The sequence below is a fragment of the Colletotrichum siamense genome (genome assembly GCF_013390195.1).
Source record: "Colletotrichum siamense strain Cg363 chromosome Unknown KSG_Cg363_contig09, whole genome shotgun sequence".
Classification (NCBI taxonomy): domain Eukaryota; kingdom Fungi; phylum Ascomycota; class Sordariomycetes; order Glomerellales; family Glomerellaceae; genus Colletotrichum; species Colletotrichum siamense.
In genome coordinates, this window is record NW_023501022.1 from 2,701,238 (window position 1) to 2,721,069 (window position 19,832).

Consider the following 19,832-nt stretch of genomic DNA (forward strand, 5'->3'; position numbering starts at 1 on the left):
CGAGACGTCAGCGGCGTAGAAAGTTCGAAGCGCGATGACAATGCCGAGATATGCGTGGCTGCTGCGGGAGTGATCCAATCACTTTTCCAGACCTTATGCCAAACTGATGGCATACGATGTCTTTGGATGTCGACCATAAACTGTTTATTCTCCGCTTTGGTTCATTTAAGCACCGAAATACGCATTTCGAACCCCTTGCTTGCCATCTCGGCTCTTAGAAGATACGATTCAGCCCTGGTGTCGCTGAAAGAGCTCGCGGAGTACTGGCCTAATGCAAAGTCTATCCTGCACTTTTTCGAAAACTCAGTGCGAATCAATTCCCAGCTTCACGCCAGTCACGATTTTTCGCACTTGTCCGACGAGGACCCTGAAAATCAACAGGACGCTCTACGACAGTCAACAATCCACCACACAACAAAAGATAATGAAGAGGTGATGGATGGAAGCCAAAGAAGACCTGACGAGTTAATTGACCCGTCTGTCTGGGGTGTCACAGAAGATACAAATGAAACTGGGGATTTGAATAGTACTGGGGCGATTCTCGACTCTTGGAGACAGTGGCAAAGCCAACACTGGCATACCCCCGAGTTTTCAGACGAATATTTGTTCACAATCTAGCTCGAGAGAACTGTACAACGAAGAGATGAATTCCCAATCTTCTAGCAGAGTCCAAGAGATACCCGCCCGAAGTCTTTCTCACATTCACCATCGTCCTCCTCAACCTTTGCTGGGATAGGCTTATTTGCCAATGGAGTCAGACGGAAAGCATGCCTGCGCTCACCAGCAGGGTAATCAAGGGTCTGAGAGTGGTTCGTGACACGCTGATCCCAGATGAGAACGGTACCAGCCTCATAGCGGACACGGCACTGGAAATCCTGTCTCTTAGCGATGTGATCGAACAAAAAGTTCAGGAGGTAGTCAGATTCCTCTTGATCGAACCCAACGATCTTCTTCGTGTAGACGGGATTGACATCTTTTTAAGTCCTTGTCAGCAAATATCGTATTGTGTCCTCCTGAAGCCAACTTACATAGGGCCTTCTCTCTGGTAACGGGATGAACGATGACGACAGGGTGTTCTTGAACCAGTTGCTGTCTCCTCATGACTGCGTTTTGGCCGTTCTTCAGCTCCTGGGTGACACCATCGTTATTGGAGTGGATAGCAGTCAATCCCTCCAGCCTCTTCCTGAACTTCGGTGACAGGGCCTTGAAAGCTTGAACGCTAGAGCTCACAAGTGTGTCACCACCAGCGGCAGAGGGTGACTCGAGCATGCAGATGAAGGTGGTACCAGGGGGCTGAGGCTCGGGGGACTGGTCGGTGTGCCATTGTACGGGGCTGCGACCCCTCCAAGACTTGCGCACACGCAGATCTTCCTTGTGATCATAGATAATCATATGCTCCTCAGAGCCAGCAGCAGGGTGTGGCGCCCATCCATGGATGTGCAGTGGACCGAAGTGGCGCACGATTTGTTTCTGGCGTTCGAAGCCGATGTCGCGGAAGTCCTGATTGCGAAAGACTAAGGCACCACGCTTGGCAGCGAGAAGCGCGAGTTCATCCAGTCCTTCAGTCGATAGCTGCGACAGCTGGACCCCCTCGATCTCGGTGCCGACATGGGGCGAGAGGTCAATGACCTTGGTTGCTGTCGAGAGAAGATTGGGGAGCTTTGGGTCAGCGCGGTGGCCGGGGTCAAAGTGCTCGAAAGACCCGATGTCTTCTACCTTCTCCAGAGGGTCATAGAAGGGCATGAACTCAGGATACAGTGCGGAACCATCTTCCTTGACGGGTCGCGTGACGAGCTTGGTCGCCAGAGGCTCTGCAGGGCCGGGGACGGGTGATGTAGTCGTGGCTGAGGGCGCCATGGTAGCAAGCCTCTTGAAGCCCCTTGGGTTCGGGATTGTAGAATAAGATGAGTATGACAACCGGGTAATGGTTTCCGTATCGGTTCGCCCGTTGTCAATTTTGTGGAAGTTTGTGAGATAAGATGGATAAGATGGCGGGGATGATCCTGTGCTATCAATCAGGCTTTACTTATACCTACTCCGGATTGCCTCGGTCGGGCTAAGAACCACAGGGCTGGACTTTATCAGACTGTTGACGATTGGTTCGAAGCGTCTTGGATGATGCTCGGTGCCAATGGGGCAGTTTCTAGCTGACGCGCCGATAGCAATGACACCGAGACCGTGAATTCAAAACGCCGAGGCGCCGAGTCGCCGACGCGGCCAAGCCGGTTGCTTGTCGTTATCAACAGAGGATCAGCGGGGCACAACAATCTCTTGCAGACAGCGGCATGTAAGTTGTCTCGATCTGCCGCTCTGCTTTCCGGTTCAAATGCCAACTTTCGACTTTTCGACATTGTCGTTTCTCGTTGTCGCTTGCTTGTTGTTCCATTCTCCGACCAATTCTCGGTGTTCTCACCATGAGCGCTCAACCTCACGACGCATCCTCAATCGAGGATGTCGAAAAGAAGACACCAGATCAAAACTCTCCTTCGTCAAAAGCTAGTGTGGCTGAGGGTCAGGCAAACTCTCCAAACTCTGAGTATGAGAGGTATCTGGACTTGCATCGACAGTTTGAGGGTGCTGGGAGAAAAAGGCTTTTGCAGAAACGTATGTGTTGATGCGATTCTGAGACTCAGTTTCCCTATGATTAACTGATTGGATGCAGTCGATTGGCGCCTTCTACCCACTCTGAGTGTTCTCTACTTGTTGTGTTCACTGGACAAGTCGAATGCTGGCAACGCCAAGATCTTCGGCTTCGTTACAGACGCCAACATGACTTCAACGCAATTCAACTTGGGCTTAATGGTGTTCTTCTTCTCATACGGTCTATGGGAACCCGTCTCGAATGTTCTGCTTAGACGTCTTGGACCCAAGATTTGGTTCCCTATAATTATAGTAACTTGGGGTACAATTACGACCTTGACCTGTCTTTGCCGCAGTTTCGGAGCATTCATAGCCATTCGACTTGCCCTGGGAGTCGCTGAGGCGGGCTTGTATCCCGGATCTTACTTCATTTTGAGTATGTGGTACACGCCTAAGGAACTTGCCACGCGCATGGCCATATTCTATGGCGCAAATACTGCAGCTGGCGCCTTTTCAGGTGTCATCGCGTATGGCGTTGGCCATCTCGATGGTTCTCATGGCTACACTGCTTGGGAGTGGCTGTTCTTGATAGAAGGTGTCATCACTGTTGCTGTTGGTCTCATGACCATCTTCTTTCTTCCGTAAGTGTTTTCGCTCAGAACTCCACATCGTCCTGCTAACATGATTTGAAGTCATTTTCCCCACCAGTACAATGAGACTCGCAAGACCAGCTGGCTTACCGCCACTGAGCTGGACTACGCCAAGTTGCGAGTGAAGTACGCTTCTGGTCCGGATGCCCCTACCTACGAATTCCGCTGGAGTGACGTCTGGGCAGCTGCGCGCGACCGCAAGACATGGCTCATGATGATGATGTTCTGGTGGGGAGGTTCCATTCCGACATACTCCTTGTCGTATACTCTGCCGACGATGGTGAAGAACCTGGGATATTCAGCCATCCGCGCCCAGGCCTTGACCACGCCACCTTACATTTTCGCCACCATTGTGTGCATCTTCAACGGTTGGATGAGCGATCACTTTCAGAAGCATTATGCCTCGATAATGGCATGCTATGCTGTTGGTCTTACCGGAATCATCATCTTGTGGATCAGTGTTCACTTTCCGCAAGTTTCAGGGGTGTCATACTTTGCGATATTCATCGCAGCCGCTGGTTACAGTGCTCAGGCACCGATTGTCGGAGCTTGGACTTCCAACAATATTCCCAACCCTTCCAAGAGGGCTGCTTCCATCGGACTTCTGATGCTTTTTGGCTCTGTTGGTGGTGGCGGTATTGGCTCCAACATCTATCTGGAGGAACAAGCGCCCGTCTATCCTTTGGGTTTCGGCTTCTCAGTTGGCGCAACTGTTCTCGGGGCAATGATCCCTGCTACTATTCACTGGTGGCTTATGCGAAGAGAGAATGAGAGAAGAGCTACTTTGGACCACGGTCAGATTCTCACTGAACATAGCCAGGAGGAGCTCAGTAGTATGGAAGAGAATTCGCCCCTGTATCGTTACACTTTGTAGGGTTGGACACAAAAGTAGCAGTATGAGAAGATTGAATCAAACTCGTTACCAGATTCATGACATGTTGTGCACAGGGGGGGCTGAGATACAAACCTTTGCCGGTCGTATGGCTTCTATGTATGTGTATTGTGCGATCATTATCATTCACTTGCTACATGTAGTCTGGGGTGCACGATGATGCGTTTCGATACCGTTGTTTATAATGATATTGCTTTTCCATAATATCGTTGTCCGACAAAAAATACCGGAACATGACCTGAAGTCTATATTCACAAATCACGATTGAATGCTTTACCACATGATGCATGTCGTCTCTGCAGCAAGGCACCAGGCGATATGTGGGTTTGTCTCGGCGTTTCGGCGGGGGGCTCGGCGACAGCACTATCAAGTACATGCGGAAGTGCCATGTGCTTGCCGATTGTATAATTTATGTCTGTTCTTCTTGTCTTTCAATACAGCAAGCAAATGGTTTTGCTACTGAAGCAGCGTCATTTTCGAGCAACATGGCTTCTACCCTGCACCGGCCCCTTCCTCGCGGTATCTACACTCCCCTTCCTACATTCTTCCTTCCCAACGAAGATTTGGATCTAGATGCATTTGCAACTCACGTGCGATACGTAGCTGCCGCTGGCACCGTTCCGGTGGTAGCAGGCTCAGCCGGCGAGGCCCCTCATCTCTCCGCCGAGGAGCGTACGCAACTGATCAAGACTGCTCGAGCTAGCCTTGACGAAGGAGGGTTACAACATGTGCCGATTGTGGCCGGTATCGGTGCTCCAAGCACCCGCGAAACCATTGAACTTGCCAAAAAGGCCGAAACAGCGGGCGCCGACTATGCTATGGTCTTGCCTCCCGGCTATTACGGTGGCCAGCTGGGGAGTCCGGCAGGAAGGCTTGCTCTAACGAAGTTCTTCATTGATGTCGCTGAAGCAAGCCCGCTGCCTGTGGTTCTTTACAACTTTCCTGCTGTATCAGGGGGCATCGATTTGGACAGTGACCTGATTGTCGATGTTGTGAAGGGCTCAGACAATGTCGTCGGAGTCAAGTTGACGTGAGTAAATTATCCTGACATCAAAGACATCTGTGCACTATCTGCGATACTTACTGGGGAAAGATGTGCGTCCGTTGGTAAGATCACAAGAATAAATGCAGTGCTGTCCGCGCCTTCCTTCATGGAAACCTACCCACGTCGTCGTCAAGGGGACAACTTCAAGATCATCGATGGCTTCATTGACATCTTGCTGCCATCGATAGCCAGCGGAGCTGCTGGAGTAAGCTTCAATGTCCAGGATGTAATAGAATTGGACTAACAATCTTCTCCGTCTTGTCATTGTAGGCTATCTCAAGTCTCCCAAACTTTGCTCCTGTAAGTCACTTGCTTCTGGATACTCCGAAACGTTGGCTTAGAATCACGCAGAAAACATGTGTCAAGCTCTGGCAACTATGTGGATCATCTCCAGGTTCTGAGGATCACAATGAGGCTCAGCGTCTTCAGGGTCTGTTGGCTATGGCAGATGGAGCGTGTCAACGCATAGGAGTGAGTGATCGATCTAACCAGTCTTGAGGGAAGAAAACTGACAAGGCCGAAGATCGCCGGGTTGAAAATGCTTGTGCATATGGTTTTGGGACATAGTGAGCTACCTCGAAGACCGCTACTGCCCATGTCAAAGGAACAAGGACAAGAGCTTGTCTCTCTTGATGCCATACAGGCCGTCATGAAAGAGGAGCATCGTTTGACAAAGGAGCTATGAAAACGAATCAAATATGAGCTGTTCATGAAGGCTAAAGACATTTCGGAAAGCCGCCAAATTATCGAATCATGTTCAGCGTACATGTATGTTTCGGCGGCATGTGACGTTCAATCCGACCCGAGTTGACAGAAATACGATGTTACATCACTATTGATGCGATCGAATCGGATCAGGAAGGCATGGAATAGCGCCAGTGTGGGAACTTCAGAATCGGACTGCCAGTCCGACGTCGAACTATGATCCCGAATAGAGGCAAGATCCGGCGGATCAGCGTTGCATTAGAGGGGGATTTCCCCGCACTGCACCCAACATAGATATCATATCACCAGATCTGGGGTAGCTTCCCAAGATGCTGTGTTAGCCGCACGAATAGTGCGCGGTCTGGGTTTCTGAGAGACGGCCAGAGCAACAGAATGTCTGCAGCTACCGAAATCTCCAAAGTGTTCACCTAGTCTGGTTGTTAGTTATAAAAGGCTCCGGTATCCATGTCAATGTGAATGATTAAGACAACATGATAAAAGACAAGTCGAGGCGATAGCGGATTTGATCTTGGAGACTGTCATTGAACCAGTGTTTCATCATGAAATTCCTTTCAGCTCTATTTCATCTCTTCGTCACGTTTGCGACCGCAGCGCCACCCCACGGCTTGGCAAATCTGGTGCAACGAGCCGCCCCTGCACCTTTCAGCGACTTCACCAACAACCTGGTATTCTACCCAGATAGGAACTACACCAGCTGGAAGGTCATCTACGCCCGCACTGTGCAGCTGCCTGATGGTAGTCACCTTCTATCGTGGGAGAACTATCCACCCGAACCTCCGCAAGCCAACTTCCCCATTTACAAATCATCCGATGGAGGCGCAAACTGGATCGAGTTTTCGTCTGTGTCTGATCAAGTCAATGGATGGGGTCTGCGGTATCAGCCCAACTTCTACCTTCTCAAAGAAGCGTTTGGCGGATATCCTGCCGGAACTATTCTTCTTGGGGGAGCTTCCGTTCCGGCGGACCTGAGCGAAGCTTATCTCGATCTTTACGCCAGTAGAGATGGGGGATTGAACTGGGAATTTGTCAGTCACATGGTATATGGCGCTGGGCCCGAGACTACCACCAACGGCAACGATGCAGTATGGGAGCCATTCTTCATGATGCACGATGGCGAATTTGTGTGCTTCTTCTCTGATCAGAGAGATGAGAATCATGCGCAGAAACTAGCACATATCACGACCAAAGATCTCAAGACATGGAGCGAACCTGTGGATGACGTTGCTTCGTCGGCATACGACGACCGCCCAGGGATGACCACGGTGGCACACATTCAGTCCACGGGTCAGTACATCATCACATATGAAGTTTGCGCGACGAATGAGGGCTGCGAAGGGTATTACAAAGTCTCTTCCTCGCCCCTGACGTTTGGCACTATCGAAGGGCGCGGGGACAAAATTGTTTCTGCCGAAGGCCATACTACCGGGGGATCACCATACGTCATTTGGACTCCCAACGAGAAGACAAATGATGGCTCTGGCATAATCATCATGAATGGTGCTAGCAGAGAACAGCTTTTCGTTAACGAGGATTCTGCGGATCCAGCGGGATGGAAAGAAGTTGATGTGGGACAATGGGCAGCGCATTCGAGATGCATTGAAGTGATCAATAACAACGGGACGAAGAAGTTGATGCTCTCGAATGCTGGCCAAATGCAGGCGGGATTTGATAACTATGTGGTTGTCGGAGTTGTGGATATTCCGTACGATGCTGTCTGACCCTCTGGTGACATTTCAAAGGCTCATCTTTAGCATACAGACATTGGAAGTACCATCAACACTATCCAACTAGTAGTTGGCGAGAAATAGAGTACAGAATACATAAGTTTTATTCTGTTTTATGACAACAAAACAACCCAGACAGGTATGCTTTTATTGAGGCGAACCATCCAAGGTCGGATAGTCACCAACTATCATCTTTGAATACCGCTTGACAACCCAAGCCTCCAATGAATTCCCGTGCTTCAGTTTCTGATCTGGAAACATGGGGTTGCTCCTCCTTACTCTCAGGATCTATAGTCATCTGCAGAACCCCAGATGGGTCGACCACCACCACATTCCGCCCATCCAAAATCAGCCGTCGGATATTTTCACGAATTATCCTTTGTGCAATGGCATTTAGTGAGTATGTGTCACGGAATGAGAATACCACGGCACAGGCATTGGCATGCATTCCAGAGCCGGGGTCATCCGGGTCCGGCTCACTCAGCTCACGCGCAAGAGTCCTGGTAAGACGCTCTGATCCCGCAAATCGAACAGCGCCTCGAAGACTGAAGATAACAACTTTTCGTTGGCAGTTCGGATGATGCGGATCCCTCTTACCCCCAACGATTGTGGCTACTGAGGTGCGCACAGTGGCACCGGCGACCTGGCTGGCGTCCATCATGTGCAGGCCCATGTCTCGTGACAACTGCTCACAGATCATGACGCCCCTCACACTGTTTCCGCGCCCGTCAAGCTTGGGGGAGAAAGCTGCGAGACCTACTTGGCCCGGTAGAGCCCCGAGGATGCCGCCAGCCACGCCGCTTTTCGCTGGGATACCCACCCTGGAAACCCAGTCGCCTGCAGCATCGTACATTCCGCAGGTAGTCATGATAGAGAGAACCTGACGGACACTGGTTTGAGGGATAATATGGTCTCCAGTGATGGGGTTCACACCGCTGTTGCAGAGAGTTGCTGCCATCAGGGCCAAGTCCCTGACATTGACATTGATGGAGCATTGGCGAATGTAACCCTTCACGGCGTCTCGCGGATCGCAGGTGATGATGCCGGTTGCTTTTAGCATATATCCGATACTCATGTTGCGATCCGCATCCTTGAGTTCGGCCTGATAGACCTCCTCGTCGACGTGAAGTTCCCGGCCTGCGAGTCTTGACAACGTCTTCAGGATACGTTCCGTCCTCTGCTCCACCGTAGCGTCAGGCGAGACGACTAGTGTGTGTGCCGTGATGGCTCCGGCGTTGATCATGGGGTTCATGGGCCGATTGCTGCCGCGTTCGAGCGAGAGCCGATTGAAAGCGTCGCCGGACGGCTCTACGCCAATCTTTTCCAATACCCGCGACAATCCCGCGTCCTCGATAGCCAGCGCATAGACAAAGGCTTTGGAAATCGATTGGATTGAGAATTCGACCCGGTCGTCTCCCGCTGAGTAGAGATTGCCGTCAACCATGGCCAGAGCCACTGCCATCTTGGACGTGTCCGCTTTCGCTAGCACATCGATGTAGTCCGCTGGTTCTCCATCGTCGTTGGGGCGAGCATTCTCAAGTACGCGTTTGAGATAGTCGGGGATGGGCGACTTCATTGCGTGGGTGAATGGTGTAGCAGGATCGTGAGAACTCAGTGGAAAAAGCCTCTCAAATTGCCAAAAAGGTGAGAGAGAATATATTTCCCTGCACTTGGCGCTTAGTAACAATTTGCCCGTAGTGCACAATTAGTATTTCTCGGTTTCCGAGCCTAGTGGAATTTTGCGAGTCACGGTGGGTGGGTGACCTTCAGAAGACTACCGTTTGACTAGAGCATTCTTCATCGTCAGGGCTGATGAGCACATGACAACCTACGAAAAATGACCTTGCCAAGGAAAAAAAAGGTCATTGGATGAGTCTTCTGTGTTGTGGAGGGCGAAACGATTACGTCAATTTCAGCTTACCCTTCATGAGTTGTTTGGCGAGGGAAGCAAGGGCTTGTTTGTGTTACAACACGATGTTTTGCCCTCTAATTATTTTCTCGTCGTCAGTAATTGAATTAGATGTGTCATACGTCCCCATCTGGCGTGGTTTGTAGGAGGCGTGGAGACAAAGCTCCCCACCTTTATTTTTTTCGAAGGAAATCGCATGTCAAGACCGAGCCGTTTTCGGATATCCGAAACCCCACAGATATGTTCTTCCTTTATCAACTCAAAGTCATATCTCTTCACAGAATTGACAACTCTTTAAAACAGGCAATCCTCTGAGCGGGAACGTTCGGTCCGGACTCTGTGAGGAGCATGTCTTCAGAACATCCTGATGTTGTTTCTGAGATCAACCATTGTCTATCTTACAGAAATTGTATGTATCTGTTTTTGAACGACAAATTATTGACTGGAGGATGAATTGGTTACAGTAACACAGAGCGGGAGAATGAAGCAGGAAACTGAGAGACAGTTGGGTTAGGTTAGTTCATGGTTTACAACGTTCGCAAAGTGGGGCGCTATGGATCAACACCTGGAGTGCGTCAACTGCCGTATCTAACTCCCCTTTACCCGGCTAGAACTGATGACTAAAGTGGCTGAAGCCGAGCTAGATAAACCAACCATCAATAACTCGCAATTCGCAGCTCACTCACCCCGCTCTCCTTTCCCTTCTGTTCACAGACGACCACCTCCCGCATCCCGCACAGTATACAAAGAGCACAAATGAATGCGGGGGGTGACTTCTTCCCGGTGCAACGAATCGCCCAGGCATGTCTTCAGTGTCGGTAAGTATGCAGAGGCCGCGTTGGAAGCAGAGATCACGACATGGCAGACACTTTATAGTATGGCTGACCTTACTTAGACGCAAGAAATGCCGGTGCACCGGAGATCGACCTGTCTGTGGTCATTGTCGTCGGTTGGGACTAGGTTAGTCATAGCTCGTATTCCAGACTCCAGTTACTTGTCCTATCATGCTAATACACTCCTCCAAATAGACTGCGTCTACGGTGAAGAGAACCCTCGGCAGCGTTCCTTGGACTCCGAGCCACACGTTGAGCCCGATGCATCTTCTCGGGAAGCCACCGTGAGTGGAAGATGATGTCCAGCCAAACCAAGCCTCTCCCATCTGTCTCTCTAACGAGGCTCTCAGACAACTGTGTTGAGGAGACTGTCAATTCTTGACAACAAGATGGAGAATGTGACAGCTCGACTTAGCACGTGAGCTACCATCCTGACGCTTTTTCATAATGTAATAAGCTCACATGGTCAACTTCGTAGTATTGAGGACCGCCTGACATCTCTTCTCGACCTCCATCTTTCAGGCAGCGTACAAGCGTCTCATGCCGCGCGCAATCCTAGGAATGGCACCGACGCGCCGAACCTCGCCTCAAATCAAGGTCAGAGTGTGGTCGCAGAGCAGGAGGCACCTGCACCCATGGATGTCGGCGTGCCCGAAGACGTTGTCGCTGCCGCGGTGGATGCCTACTTCTTCTACTGCCACAACCAACCCTACTCCTTTTTCCACGAAGCTCACTTCCGCCGCCGCTTGTCAGAAAGGACCGTCCCTACACATCTTCTGCTGACTATAGTGGCTACAGCTGGTCGCTTCTGCTCACATCCCTACTTCACGGGGCGCGTGCACGAAGCGTCGGTCGACTGTGCCAATCGGGCTTGGAAGCTGATTGTTTCTGATTGCTTCACTGAGGGCACTGGCACGGAGATATCCGCAGTACAGACGGTGGCTCTTCTGGGTCTGTTTGACTTCACTGGTGAGTGGTTAATCTCATACTGGAGCTTGTTACTTGTTCCCCTTAAGCGATAGGACAAGAGGCAGAACACTGACGGCAAGAGCAGCTGGCAGGTCGCGTCACGGTTCGGCATGGGTTAAGGTAGGTATGTCTGTGAGGATGGCACAGGATTGTGGACTCATGTTGGAGAACGCAACACATCTTCCATATGTGGAACAGGAAGAACGCCGACGCGTCTTCTGGTCTGTCTATCTCCTGGACCGACTGGTGTCCTGCGGACGCGGTCGTCCACCAGCCATCGTTGATGCGTCTTGCCACCTGCAATTACCATGCGAAGAGGTGGTCTGGAAGAATGAGGTATGGAGCAAGACGCAATCTCTTGACGAGATGACAAACCGGGCCTTGACAGTCCCTCAGAGTCAGGGCTCCTTCGCCCATGTCATTGCCATGGCCCAGATCCTTGGACGGAGTGCGCAGTACATGCTTCAGGAGTTCAATATTCGCAGCCCTCATCCACCCTGGGATCGAAGCTCCGATTTCGCTGCGCTTGAGTCTGATCTCCTCCACTTTGAGTCATCCTTGAGGATCCAACAACCGTTGCAACAAGTTCTGGCTCCGTACATCACGGCTGATGGAGTCGTGGATTACCACACCACTGGCCCGATTATCTTCTCCCGGGCATTCTATCATCTTTGCTACTGCCTGCTTAATCACCCTTTTCTTCTCAAGCGCCGTATTGATACGTGCCGCACGTTGGCCCCGACCAGTTTCCTGACACGATCATCTGACCTAGGATGGTTACATGCGCAGCATATGCTAGCACTTATACGGGACGCTCGTGGGCTGGGGTGCTCCTTTCACTCCTCTTCTAGCGGCTACTGCGCGACTGTTGCCGGTTCTATCATCGCTTTGAGAACTGGTGATTCAGATTTAGTCGTGAGCCAGAGAGCTCAAGTTCTCCTTGAAGAGGCTTTGTCGTATCTCGACACTCTGGGTCGCCATTGGAATAATGTCTCCTCGATGGTGCGTACCCCTTGCATTCCCGTATCTGCCGTGCTGGAATGACTTCTTTCCCGCCATGAAATGACCCAGGGCTCATAATTACACAGGCAACAGTGCTTAGACGAATGGTGTATGATGGTTTCCTGGGGGGTAGTCTGTGTAGTAGTGAGCTCCAAAGAGCTAACATTACTCTGGCCGAGGAAGAGACCTTGTGGGCCGTCGTTGACTACAACACCATGTCGAGCACAGTGAGTGAGGAGGCTTTAAACAATAACCAAGATCTTAGTAGCATATGGCTTGATTCGTGGACGGACCTCTTTGGAGTGCCAGGCGATCAAATAGCCCCGCTAACTCCGAACCCTTTGTAGAAAACCACTCGCAGCAGCGACAGCAATTGTTTGCTAGTATTGGAGCAAAGTCTTCAACATAGGCGGCTTGTCGCGAAAAGCAAGGAAAACTTCAGTAATTACGTAGTTGCCACAACATCCTGAAATCAACCATCCCGAGCTTAGAAATAAGTAATTCGCGCAGTTGCTTAGTCCCTGTGACGAACAAAATCAAAATACTATGCAGTGGCTGTACTATTTACTGCTAAACCTGGTTAGTGTCATGCCCAACTATCGCCTCGTCGAGTGCCTCATAGACAACACTGAAGTCGCGACTTCCCCATTCCGTCGTCTGAGCAAGAGGTCGATAAACCTCTTCGACACGTCTTCCAAGCGGCAGTGGTGAGTTTACTTCCACAGCAGCCTTCACGGCCAGGGCCAGATCCTTGTGCGCTAGGCTGGTAACGAAGCCTCCCGCGTATTGACGATGGGCTGGAGGGCTTGTATGTCCCACCTTGACTTCCGGAACGGGATGGTTGATCTGGAAGATTTCTTAGCTTACCACCCGTGTAATCTTGAATCCAATTTCAAGACTTTCCCAAGAACCAGTGATGGAGCAAATTCATCTTTCCATCGAAAACACCCGGTCAAACCTAACCCAGAAGAACTTACCTCACTAGACCAACATCTCCCCGTTGAATTGTTGATGATATCTGCGAGAACTTGAGGATCAACACCGAGCCTCTTGCCCAGCAGCATGGCCTCGCTGAGTAGATTTGCGTCAGTTTCTGGATGGAAACCCTTTTCACTCTGCATCAATTGCAGGCAGGAACATGTTTACCTTAGACCCAGCATAGTGATCCCTAGCAAGAGACTGTAATTCAAGTAATGATTAGAACGGTTTTCAAAAGAAATATTGAAACTGTGAGTTCCCCTACTTGTTGGATATCTTCGCTGCAAGACCAGCACCAAGATCACCGCAATATGTGACCTTGCTGGCCATAGGCTGGAGATAAGGGACTGCCCGTTCAAATGATCTCTTGTTGCCGCCGACCATTATCGCGAGAGTACCATCTCTAGCACCGATCACTCCTACGACCATAATAGTCAACATAATGTAGATCCTCAAGGTGGATGAAGCGGTTGAGGGGCAGAATGACATACCTCCAGACACGGGGGCGTCCAATAGGTCGGCACCAGTCTCCCTCAATTTCAGAGCGACAGACCTGCTGACACTTTGCTCGATGGTGGACTGGTCAAGACACAAAGTCGACGATCTTTGCTGCTCGTCCAACTTTTCCAAGGCGCGAATGACGCTGCTGTCGCCGAGGTAAACGTCCTCTACGTGGCGACCTGTGGGCACCATCGTAATAATCGTCGAAGCCTTTTGTGCCACATCGCATGGGGCTGTAAGAAAAGAAAAGGAACAAACCAATCAGTGAATTGGAATTCCCTGCGACAAATCTGTATCGAGACTCACAAGAGCACCGATGTATAGACACAGCTGGGTTCCGCGTTTGGTGCCGCTGGATGACGCCTTCCACAGCAGCATCGTTCACGTCAAACAGAGCGTATTTGGCACTATTGCCGACTTTCGCTGTAGATCTGTTGACAAGGTTGTTGAACTAGATCAAAATTCGTTAGAAGCATAGACGGAAATACTTGCGGATAGGTCCTCACCATATGATTCCCCATAGCTCCCAAGCCGATGAATCCGATAGTGTTAATTCTGTCAGTGGGGGCGCTGGTCATCATGCGCGTGGAGCCCAACTGGTGATGGCGTCCAAGTTGATGTCTGCAGGGTTGCTGGCGGAGGACGGACCCCCAAGAGATCGTTGACGGCCGCATTTGCATGTTGAAGGTTGCGTAGTGACTTCGTGTGAGGTCATGGCATATTCACGTTTCCATTGACTGAATTCGTTCCTTTAAGAGTGAATTAACGTTTCCGAAGTGATACCGTTGTAGGCCCGTGGCAACTGGACCCAAGTCAGAACAAGGCGGGCCTGATCGGGCGGCCGTAGTGGGTACGGTCCGGCCTTGGGAGGCTGATCTGCACTAGTGTGTGAGGGGTGGGAATAAAGGTGGACACGGTCCGGCGCCCGTGTCACTTAGTAGGATTACGTGCATTACTGGGGGTAAGATCTAGGCTTCTGTTTTGGGAAACAGTGATTTCATCTGAGTGCGGTAGACGTACCCCAGAGCAAGGTGGTAGTCCGTTGGATGTGGTGTGGAAATCAACATACGCTTTGCTCGGCGTTGAGAAAGTGTTTCCACCACTCTTGATTCACCACTGTTGAACTTAATGCTGAAAGAAAAGGATGAGGTAATGAGGTGTTGAGTTAGCGACGACTACTAGCAGGTGAGGGAAATGGATACTTCAGCGAGATTTTGTTGTATACAGACGCGGTGTATCTTGAAAAATACTTGCAGTGCTGATTCTGCTTTGGGTGGGCAGTACAATGATGGTTACGACGAAGATGGCCCAATCTTTTGCAGTGAATTAATAACCTGAACAGCTTCTCGTCGATTCCCGTCGGGGACATGCTGCAAAATCAGGCGTCTCTGCCGACGTTCGTCGCCTCACGCCAAATCCAATCTCCAACCCTTCTCCACGGTCCCTTACTCAACTGGGCAAACGAGTGCCTAGTGTCTCATCGCTTGTCGCTGATTACAAATTCTTCTTGCCAAAGCCTATCAACGACGCCATCTCTCCCCAGAAGCTCGAAGGCGGATCCTTGACCAGTGCTTCAGCTTCATACCGATCAATGCTTGACCGAGCCCATGGAAGGTCTACCTCATGGGCTTTTTTGATCCTTGTCTTTTTAACCAACTTCCATCCTGTGTATAACATAGGTGCAACAAGCTGCATGGTATAGTTGGCGAAGAAATTGGAGGGACTCCAAGGGCGAAAAGCGGTGTATCCATAGGAAATTGCGATAGCTATCTCCAGGACCAGAGCTACCCAGGCACCGTAGGGTTGAAGGTATCCATAATATGGTCTGCTTCTGCGATCGACACCTTGAGCTTTGCAGGCTTCATAATAAGATAGAAAGGTAATCAGTATGACGATATAGTTGACAAGACAACCACCAGCAATGACGGAGATGAGGGTACTCAGAACCTTTGCAGAGCCGCTGTTGGCCTGTAGAAATGCCAAGAATGGGAAGGCCATGGTAATTGCAAAGCAATTGATAGGAATACCAGACTTTGTGACCCGCTTGAGGAAAGCTGGAGCATGACCCTCGAGGGCTAAACTGTACAGTGAGCGAGCGGCACAGTAGGTATAAGTATTGCCCGCCGAGTAGATGCTCGTACATAGCAAGGCGTTAATGATATGGGGAAGGATAGTGATGCCCATATTCTGCATCGCGATGACATATGGCGAGGCATTGGCGGTCCCGGTGCCCTGACCATCGATGTGGATGCTTCGTAGCTTCGTATCGTCATAGGGAATCACGATCCCGACTGCCACAGCACTTCCAACAAAAAAGATACCGAAGCGAAGGTATACTGTCTTGAAGGCTGACTTGATATATCGGCTGGGGTGCTTTGCCTCAGCGGCCACCATAGAGATATAGTCGGGCCCGACAATGATGAATACCGCGGTGACCAATACGCCCATAAACCCTTCAAGGCGGCCGAGGTCTCCAGTGGAAGTGAAAGTCGCAAAGGCACCAGGTGTGTGCCAGTTCCGGAAGCCGTATGCATATCCTTGAGGGTTCCCGCCAGCCATAGTGATGATTGTAAAGCCAAAAAGCATGAATGCCAGAATGACCTTCCCTGCTGAAAGCCAAAACTCGGCTTCGCCAAAGATATTCACCGCAACGGCGTTAATAATACTTTTCACATCATCAGTGCATCGAACGGGCATTAATCGGAGATTTTCCAGAAGCGAATGACTTACCCATAGGAGACAATAACCCCTACACAAAATCCAGTCAAAGGCCCAGGTTCCGAGATGCCAGGTGCCCAAAAGGATAACACGATATTCAGTGCCACTATCTCAAAGGGAATGAGAAGAGCCTCGTACAAGAAGAAGTTCCAGCCGACCATGAATCCTAAGGCATCGTCGAACCACTCGCCCGCAAGGCGAATAAACCCCCCAGAAACAGGCATATACGTGACCATCTCGGCAATGGAGTTGTTGACGAGGGCCACCACACACGAGTAGAGCAGGAAGCAGATCAGAAGATTCGCGGGTCCCCCTTTGGCGAGAGCAGCCCCGATGCTCACAAATAGGCCAGTGCCAATGGTTCCGCCAATGGCAATAAGCTGTATCTGCCTGTTGTTGAGGCGACGATGCAAGCCGCCATGAGCCACAACGTCGCTTCCAGCATCTTCGCAGTGCTCGTGCTCAGTCTTCATATCAATGCCCGTGATGTCTTCGTTTGCGTAGTACTTATCAGAATGCAAGGTCATAATGGCTAGAACCTCGCTGGGTTTGACGGTGCTTCGCTGAGAGTTTGCAAGTTGTTGATCCGTGATTTCAACTCTAGAATTTAAGGAAACGGTGTTGGGTCTTTGAAACGACAGAGAGCTTTCTTTAAAAGAGTCACAAACTCTCCCTAAACCGAATTGAGGATTTAATGAAGAGTGCAGCAGGTTCCTCAGGTGGTCAGCGCGATGGACTTGTCAGATATCCCCCAATGTAAGCAGTTGACTTCCAAATCATCGTAACTTTCGGGACCGTATGCCTATTTAAGGAAATATACGAGCCGAAGGCCACTGCTAGTCGATTCCCTTCGACCGTGAGCCTCTTGGAGTCATGATGATCGCCCTTGAATACGACATCCTAAATTCAGAGATCAGACGCAAGTTGTAGTTGACAGCCGAAGTGAACTGAAGTGAGTGGAAGTGGAAATACATGTAGTTTTGCCCACCCAGACTCGGCAATGTTGAGCCGCCGCCATTTCGGGCGACCAAATGGTGCCGAGGCATAGACACTTTGAAATCCTAGAACATATTCATCATGACACTTGAGACTATATTCGACTTGTAATGAATAATTTCTTCCATAAGACTCGATTATTGAACTACGCTGATGCTGTAACATCATAGCCATGACAGTGATGGGCTGTCATGGTGACAGTTGGGCTCTGGTGCTGAAGACCAATGCGGAGATTCTTCCGGAGTTGCCAGCTTAAGAACAGGTTTGAGCAGCTCGAAATTGCCCCATTCACCTTTAAGCTGGGTGAACCATGGCGATTCCGGCCCAAAATGCTCGGGAAACACGTCGGCCCATCCCTTAAGCACAACATCTAGCAGCTCTAGGACGAATAGCTCTGGACCAGTTTCGCCCCACTGGAATCTTTCATTGCACTGCTTCACAGCTTCGGGAGAATATATGCCGACGTCTGGCTGCAAGGGCATGGCGGCTGCCGCCATGAGTGAGGCGAAGACGTGATAGGAGCCTCCCTGACGCGTGCGGTCTCTTATAGCCATCATAGCCCCAATAGCGCCAATCAAACCGGTCAACATGTCTGGGACAGGGAGAGCCGGCAATACGCAAGTGCCGTCTGTATGACCCAGACTTCTTCCGGTGACATATGAACATCCAGAGGCGGCGTCGGCTACCTGCTGCCAGCCTGGGCGCTCGTGCATGGGGCCGTCTGGTCCGTAGCAATTCTCTTCGACGTAGACGATGCCCTTGCCCCGTTTTCCGGCTATCTCCAAGAGGTCGTGGAGGCCCATTCCTCTCCTGGCTAGGGACCCTGAACGGTAACCCTGGACGAAGATGTCGGCGTCCTGGATGAGACTGAGAAGGTGCTGAAGCTCGTCCTCTTTGTCAAAGTCAATGTCTAACGTGCGAACTCCGGCGTTGAGCGTGAGTTGCAAAGACTACGATCAAAGGTCAGCTTTTGCATGGTTTTGCCAGTATATTACTAGCCAAAGTGACTTGTAAACATATGTAAAGAATCCGTTTTCATAACAGGATTGGAGTGCAAAAGACCAGTGCTTACATTGAAGTCTGGTAGCCTGCTGCAGTTGATGCGGACAACGTCAGCTCCGAGTGCCGCCAACGTCGTTCCAATCACTGGGCCTGCAATGATCCGCACAATTTCCACTACTTTGATGCCAGCCAAAGGTCGCTTGTCGGGGCCGGGGGTCAAAGGAATCGCTGGTGTAGGGATAGCGTGTGACTGCAACTTGTAGTTTACTAGAGGGTGTTTGGAGAGGTCTTTGCTCATCCGCGTCTGCCTCCACGATTCTGGAGTATAGCAGATACTCCCACAGAGACCACGCTCAATATTGATGCCTTCCAGCTCGTGAGCGCCAAACTTCCGCACGTGTTTGCCGATGAGCTTGTAGGCTTCATCGAGCCCGCTGCAAGGTGTCTCTGCGTCCAGGCCAACGGCTTGCAGCACAGGACCCGCATCGAGCGAGCCATGGAGCTGGTACCAGAGCCCCTCATCTTTAGTAGGATAGTTGGCTGTCGCGCGGAGTCGCAGAGGCGTCGCAAACGTGCCCTTCTCCAGGTCCTTGGAGAAGATGCTTGCGAGCTCACCCCGTTTAGCCAACTCTCGGACGGTTGACCCGTTGCGCTTGGCCATGCCAACACACCCAAGCCAGAATGCAGCATGGTCTGTGTTGATACCAACATGGCGGATAGGACTGCAGCCGTCTCGGAGGGCCAGGACCTCGTTGGCAACCACTCCGCACATGGCGTGCAGTGCCGCGGCAATGACAGGAGACTTGAGTGGGCCAGGGGCGATGGTCTGCGGCGAACCTTGGAACGAAACAGACTTCCACATCTCTTTATCTTGCGTGAAGCCCGGGGTCACCGCCGCAAGCGATTCAAAAAGCCGGAGCGCATCGTCGGGGACGGCTGGGGCATCCTGATCGATCCATGACCCAGGCCCATAGATGTCGGCGCCTGAGATAATGTTCGCCATGGTGTTGGGGGTTTCTGGTGCGCAGGAGGACGTAACAATAACTAAGGTGGAGGAAGTTGCAGAGTGTACTTCACTAGTAGAAGAAGTCTGGGGTAGAGTGTTGGCGCGGGATGGGACTGCCTGTAAGACACGGCAGAGTCATATTTCAGGAGGTTCACCATTGTCATTGACGACTTAAATACGATGTAAGTAGACAAAAATCAATGCATGCAGTCTGTTGCCCCCTTGCTTAAACTGGGGGTGTTCCTAGTGGATGCTCGGCCCCGGATGACGATGAATTTAGACGTTCCAGGGATCGTCGCCG

At 50.9% G+C, this 19,832-nt stretch overlaps 9 protein-coding genes across 9 annotated transcripts; 4 read left to right on the plus strand and 5 right to left on the minus strand.

The window, feature by feature from the left end:
• Positions 1 to 659: 659 nt before the first annotated feature.
• Positions 660 to 1,857, minus strand: JLP1-0 (Alpha-ketoglutarate-dependent sulfonate dioxygenase; the record flags this gene model as incomplete). The annotated part of the gene is made up of 2 exons (XM_036645254.1): positions 660 to 973; positions 1,029 to 1,857. The coding sequence occupies 2 exons, from the start codon at positions 1,855 to 1,857 to the stop codon at positions 660 to 662; spliced, it is 1,143 nt and encodes a 380-aa protein (XP_036489988.1).
• Positions 1,858 to 2,414: 557 nt separating this feature from the next.
• Positions 2,415 to 4,104, plus strand: prlL-10 (MFS transporter prlL; the record flags this gene model as incomplete). The annotated part of the gene is made up of 3 exons (XM_036645255.1): positions 2,415 to 2,604; positions 2,663 to 3,221; positions 3,273 to 4,104. The coding sequence occupies 3 exons, from the start codon at positions 2,415 to 2,417 to the stop codon at positions 4,102 to 4,104; spliced, it is 1,581 nt and encodes a 526-aa protein (XP_036489985.1).
• A 503-nt stretch (positions 4,105 to 4,607) lies between these two features.
• On the plus strand, positions 4,608 to 5,852 carry gaaC-1 (L-threo-3-deoxy-hexylosonate aldolase; the record flags this gene model as incomplete). Its single annotated transcript, XM_036645256.1, has 5 exons — positions 4,608 to 5,152; positions 5,216 to 5,372; positions 5,438 to 5,467; positions 5,519 to 5,638; positions 5,691 to 5,852. The coding sequence occupies 5 exons, from the start codon at positions 4,608 to 4,610 to the stop codon at positions 5,850 to 5,852; spliced, it is 1,014 nt and encodes a 337-aa protein (XP_036489986.1).
• A 580-nt stretch (positions 5,853 to 6,432) lies between these two features.
• CGCS363_v013408 (uncharacterized protein) lies at positions 6,433 to 7,611 on the plus strand (the record flags this gene model as incomplete). Its single annotated transcript, XM_036645257.1, has 1 exon — positions 6,433 to 7,611. The coding sequence occupies one exon, from the start codon at positions 6,433 to 6,435 to the stop codon at positions 7,609 to 7,611; it is 1,179 nt and encodes a 392-aa protein (XP_036489989.1).
• A 378-nt stretch (positions 7,612 to 7,989) lies between these two features.
• glsA (Glutaminase) lies at positions 7,990 to 9,193 on the minus strand (the record flags this gene model as incomplete). Its single annotated transcript, XM_036645258.1, has 2 exons — positions 7,990 to 7,994; positions 8,215 to 9,193. The coding sequence occupies 2 exons, from the start codon at positions 9,191 to 9,193 to the stop codon at positions 7,990 to 7,992; spliced, it is 984 nt and encodes a 327-aa protein (XP_036489990.1).
• Positions 9,194 to 10,329: 1,136 nt separating this feature from the next.
• On the plus strand, positions 10,330 to 12,677 carry CGCS363_v013410 (putative transcriptional regulatory protein; the record flags this gene model as incomplete). The annotated part of the gene is made up of 8 exons (XM_036645259.1): positions 10,330 to 10,348; positions 10,422 to 10,475; positions 10,555 to 10,643; positions 10,710 to 10,777; positions 10,838 to 11,328; positions 11,414 to 11,448; positions 11,527 to 12,330; positions 12,417 to 12,677. 8 exons carry the CDS (start codon positions 10,330 to 10,332, stop codon positions 12,675 to 12,677), a joined length of 1,821 nt encoding a protein of 606 aa, XP_036489398.1.
• Positions 12,678 to 12,900: 223 nt separating this feature from the next.
• CGCS363_v013411 (3-hydroxyisobutyrate dehydrogenase) lies at positions 12,901 to 14,318 on the minus strand (the record flags this gene model as incomplete). Its single annotated transcript, XM_036645260.1, has 7 exons — positions 12,901 to 13,176; positions 13,308 to 13,401; positions 13,477 to 13,509; positions 13,574 to 13,727; positions 13,800 to 14,042; positions 14,116 to 14,260; positions 14,316 to 14,318. 7 exons carry the CDS (start codon positions 14,316 to 14,318, stop codon positions 12,901 to 12,903), a joined length of 948 nt encoding a protein of 315 aa, XP_036489397.1.
• A 985-nt stretch (positions 14,319 to 15,303) lies between these two features.
• AGP2-1 (General amino acid permease AGP2) lies at positions 15,304 to 17,054 on the minus strand (the record flags this gene model as incomplete). Its single annotated transcript, XM_036645261.1, has 2 exons — positions 15,304 to 16,474; positions 16,540 to 17,054. The coding sequence occupies 2 exons, from the start codon at positions 17,052 to 17,054 to the stop codon at positions 15,304 to 15,306; spliced, it is 1,686 nt and encodes a 561-aa protein (XP_036489400.1).
• Positions 17,055 to 17,687: 633 nt separating this feature from the next.
• On the minus strand, positions 17,688 to 19,528 carry Sugct-1 (Succinate--hydroxymethylglutarate CoA-transferase; the record flags this gene model as incomplete). Its single annotated transcript, XM_036645262.1, has 2 exons — positions 17,688 to 18,473; positions 18,596 to 19,528. The coding sequence occupies 2 exons, from the start codon at positions 19,526 to 19,528 to the stop codon at positions 17,688 to 17,690; spliced, it is 1,719 nt and encodes a 572-aa protein (XP_036489399.1).
• Positions 19,529 to 19,832: the final 304 nt, after the last annotated feature.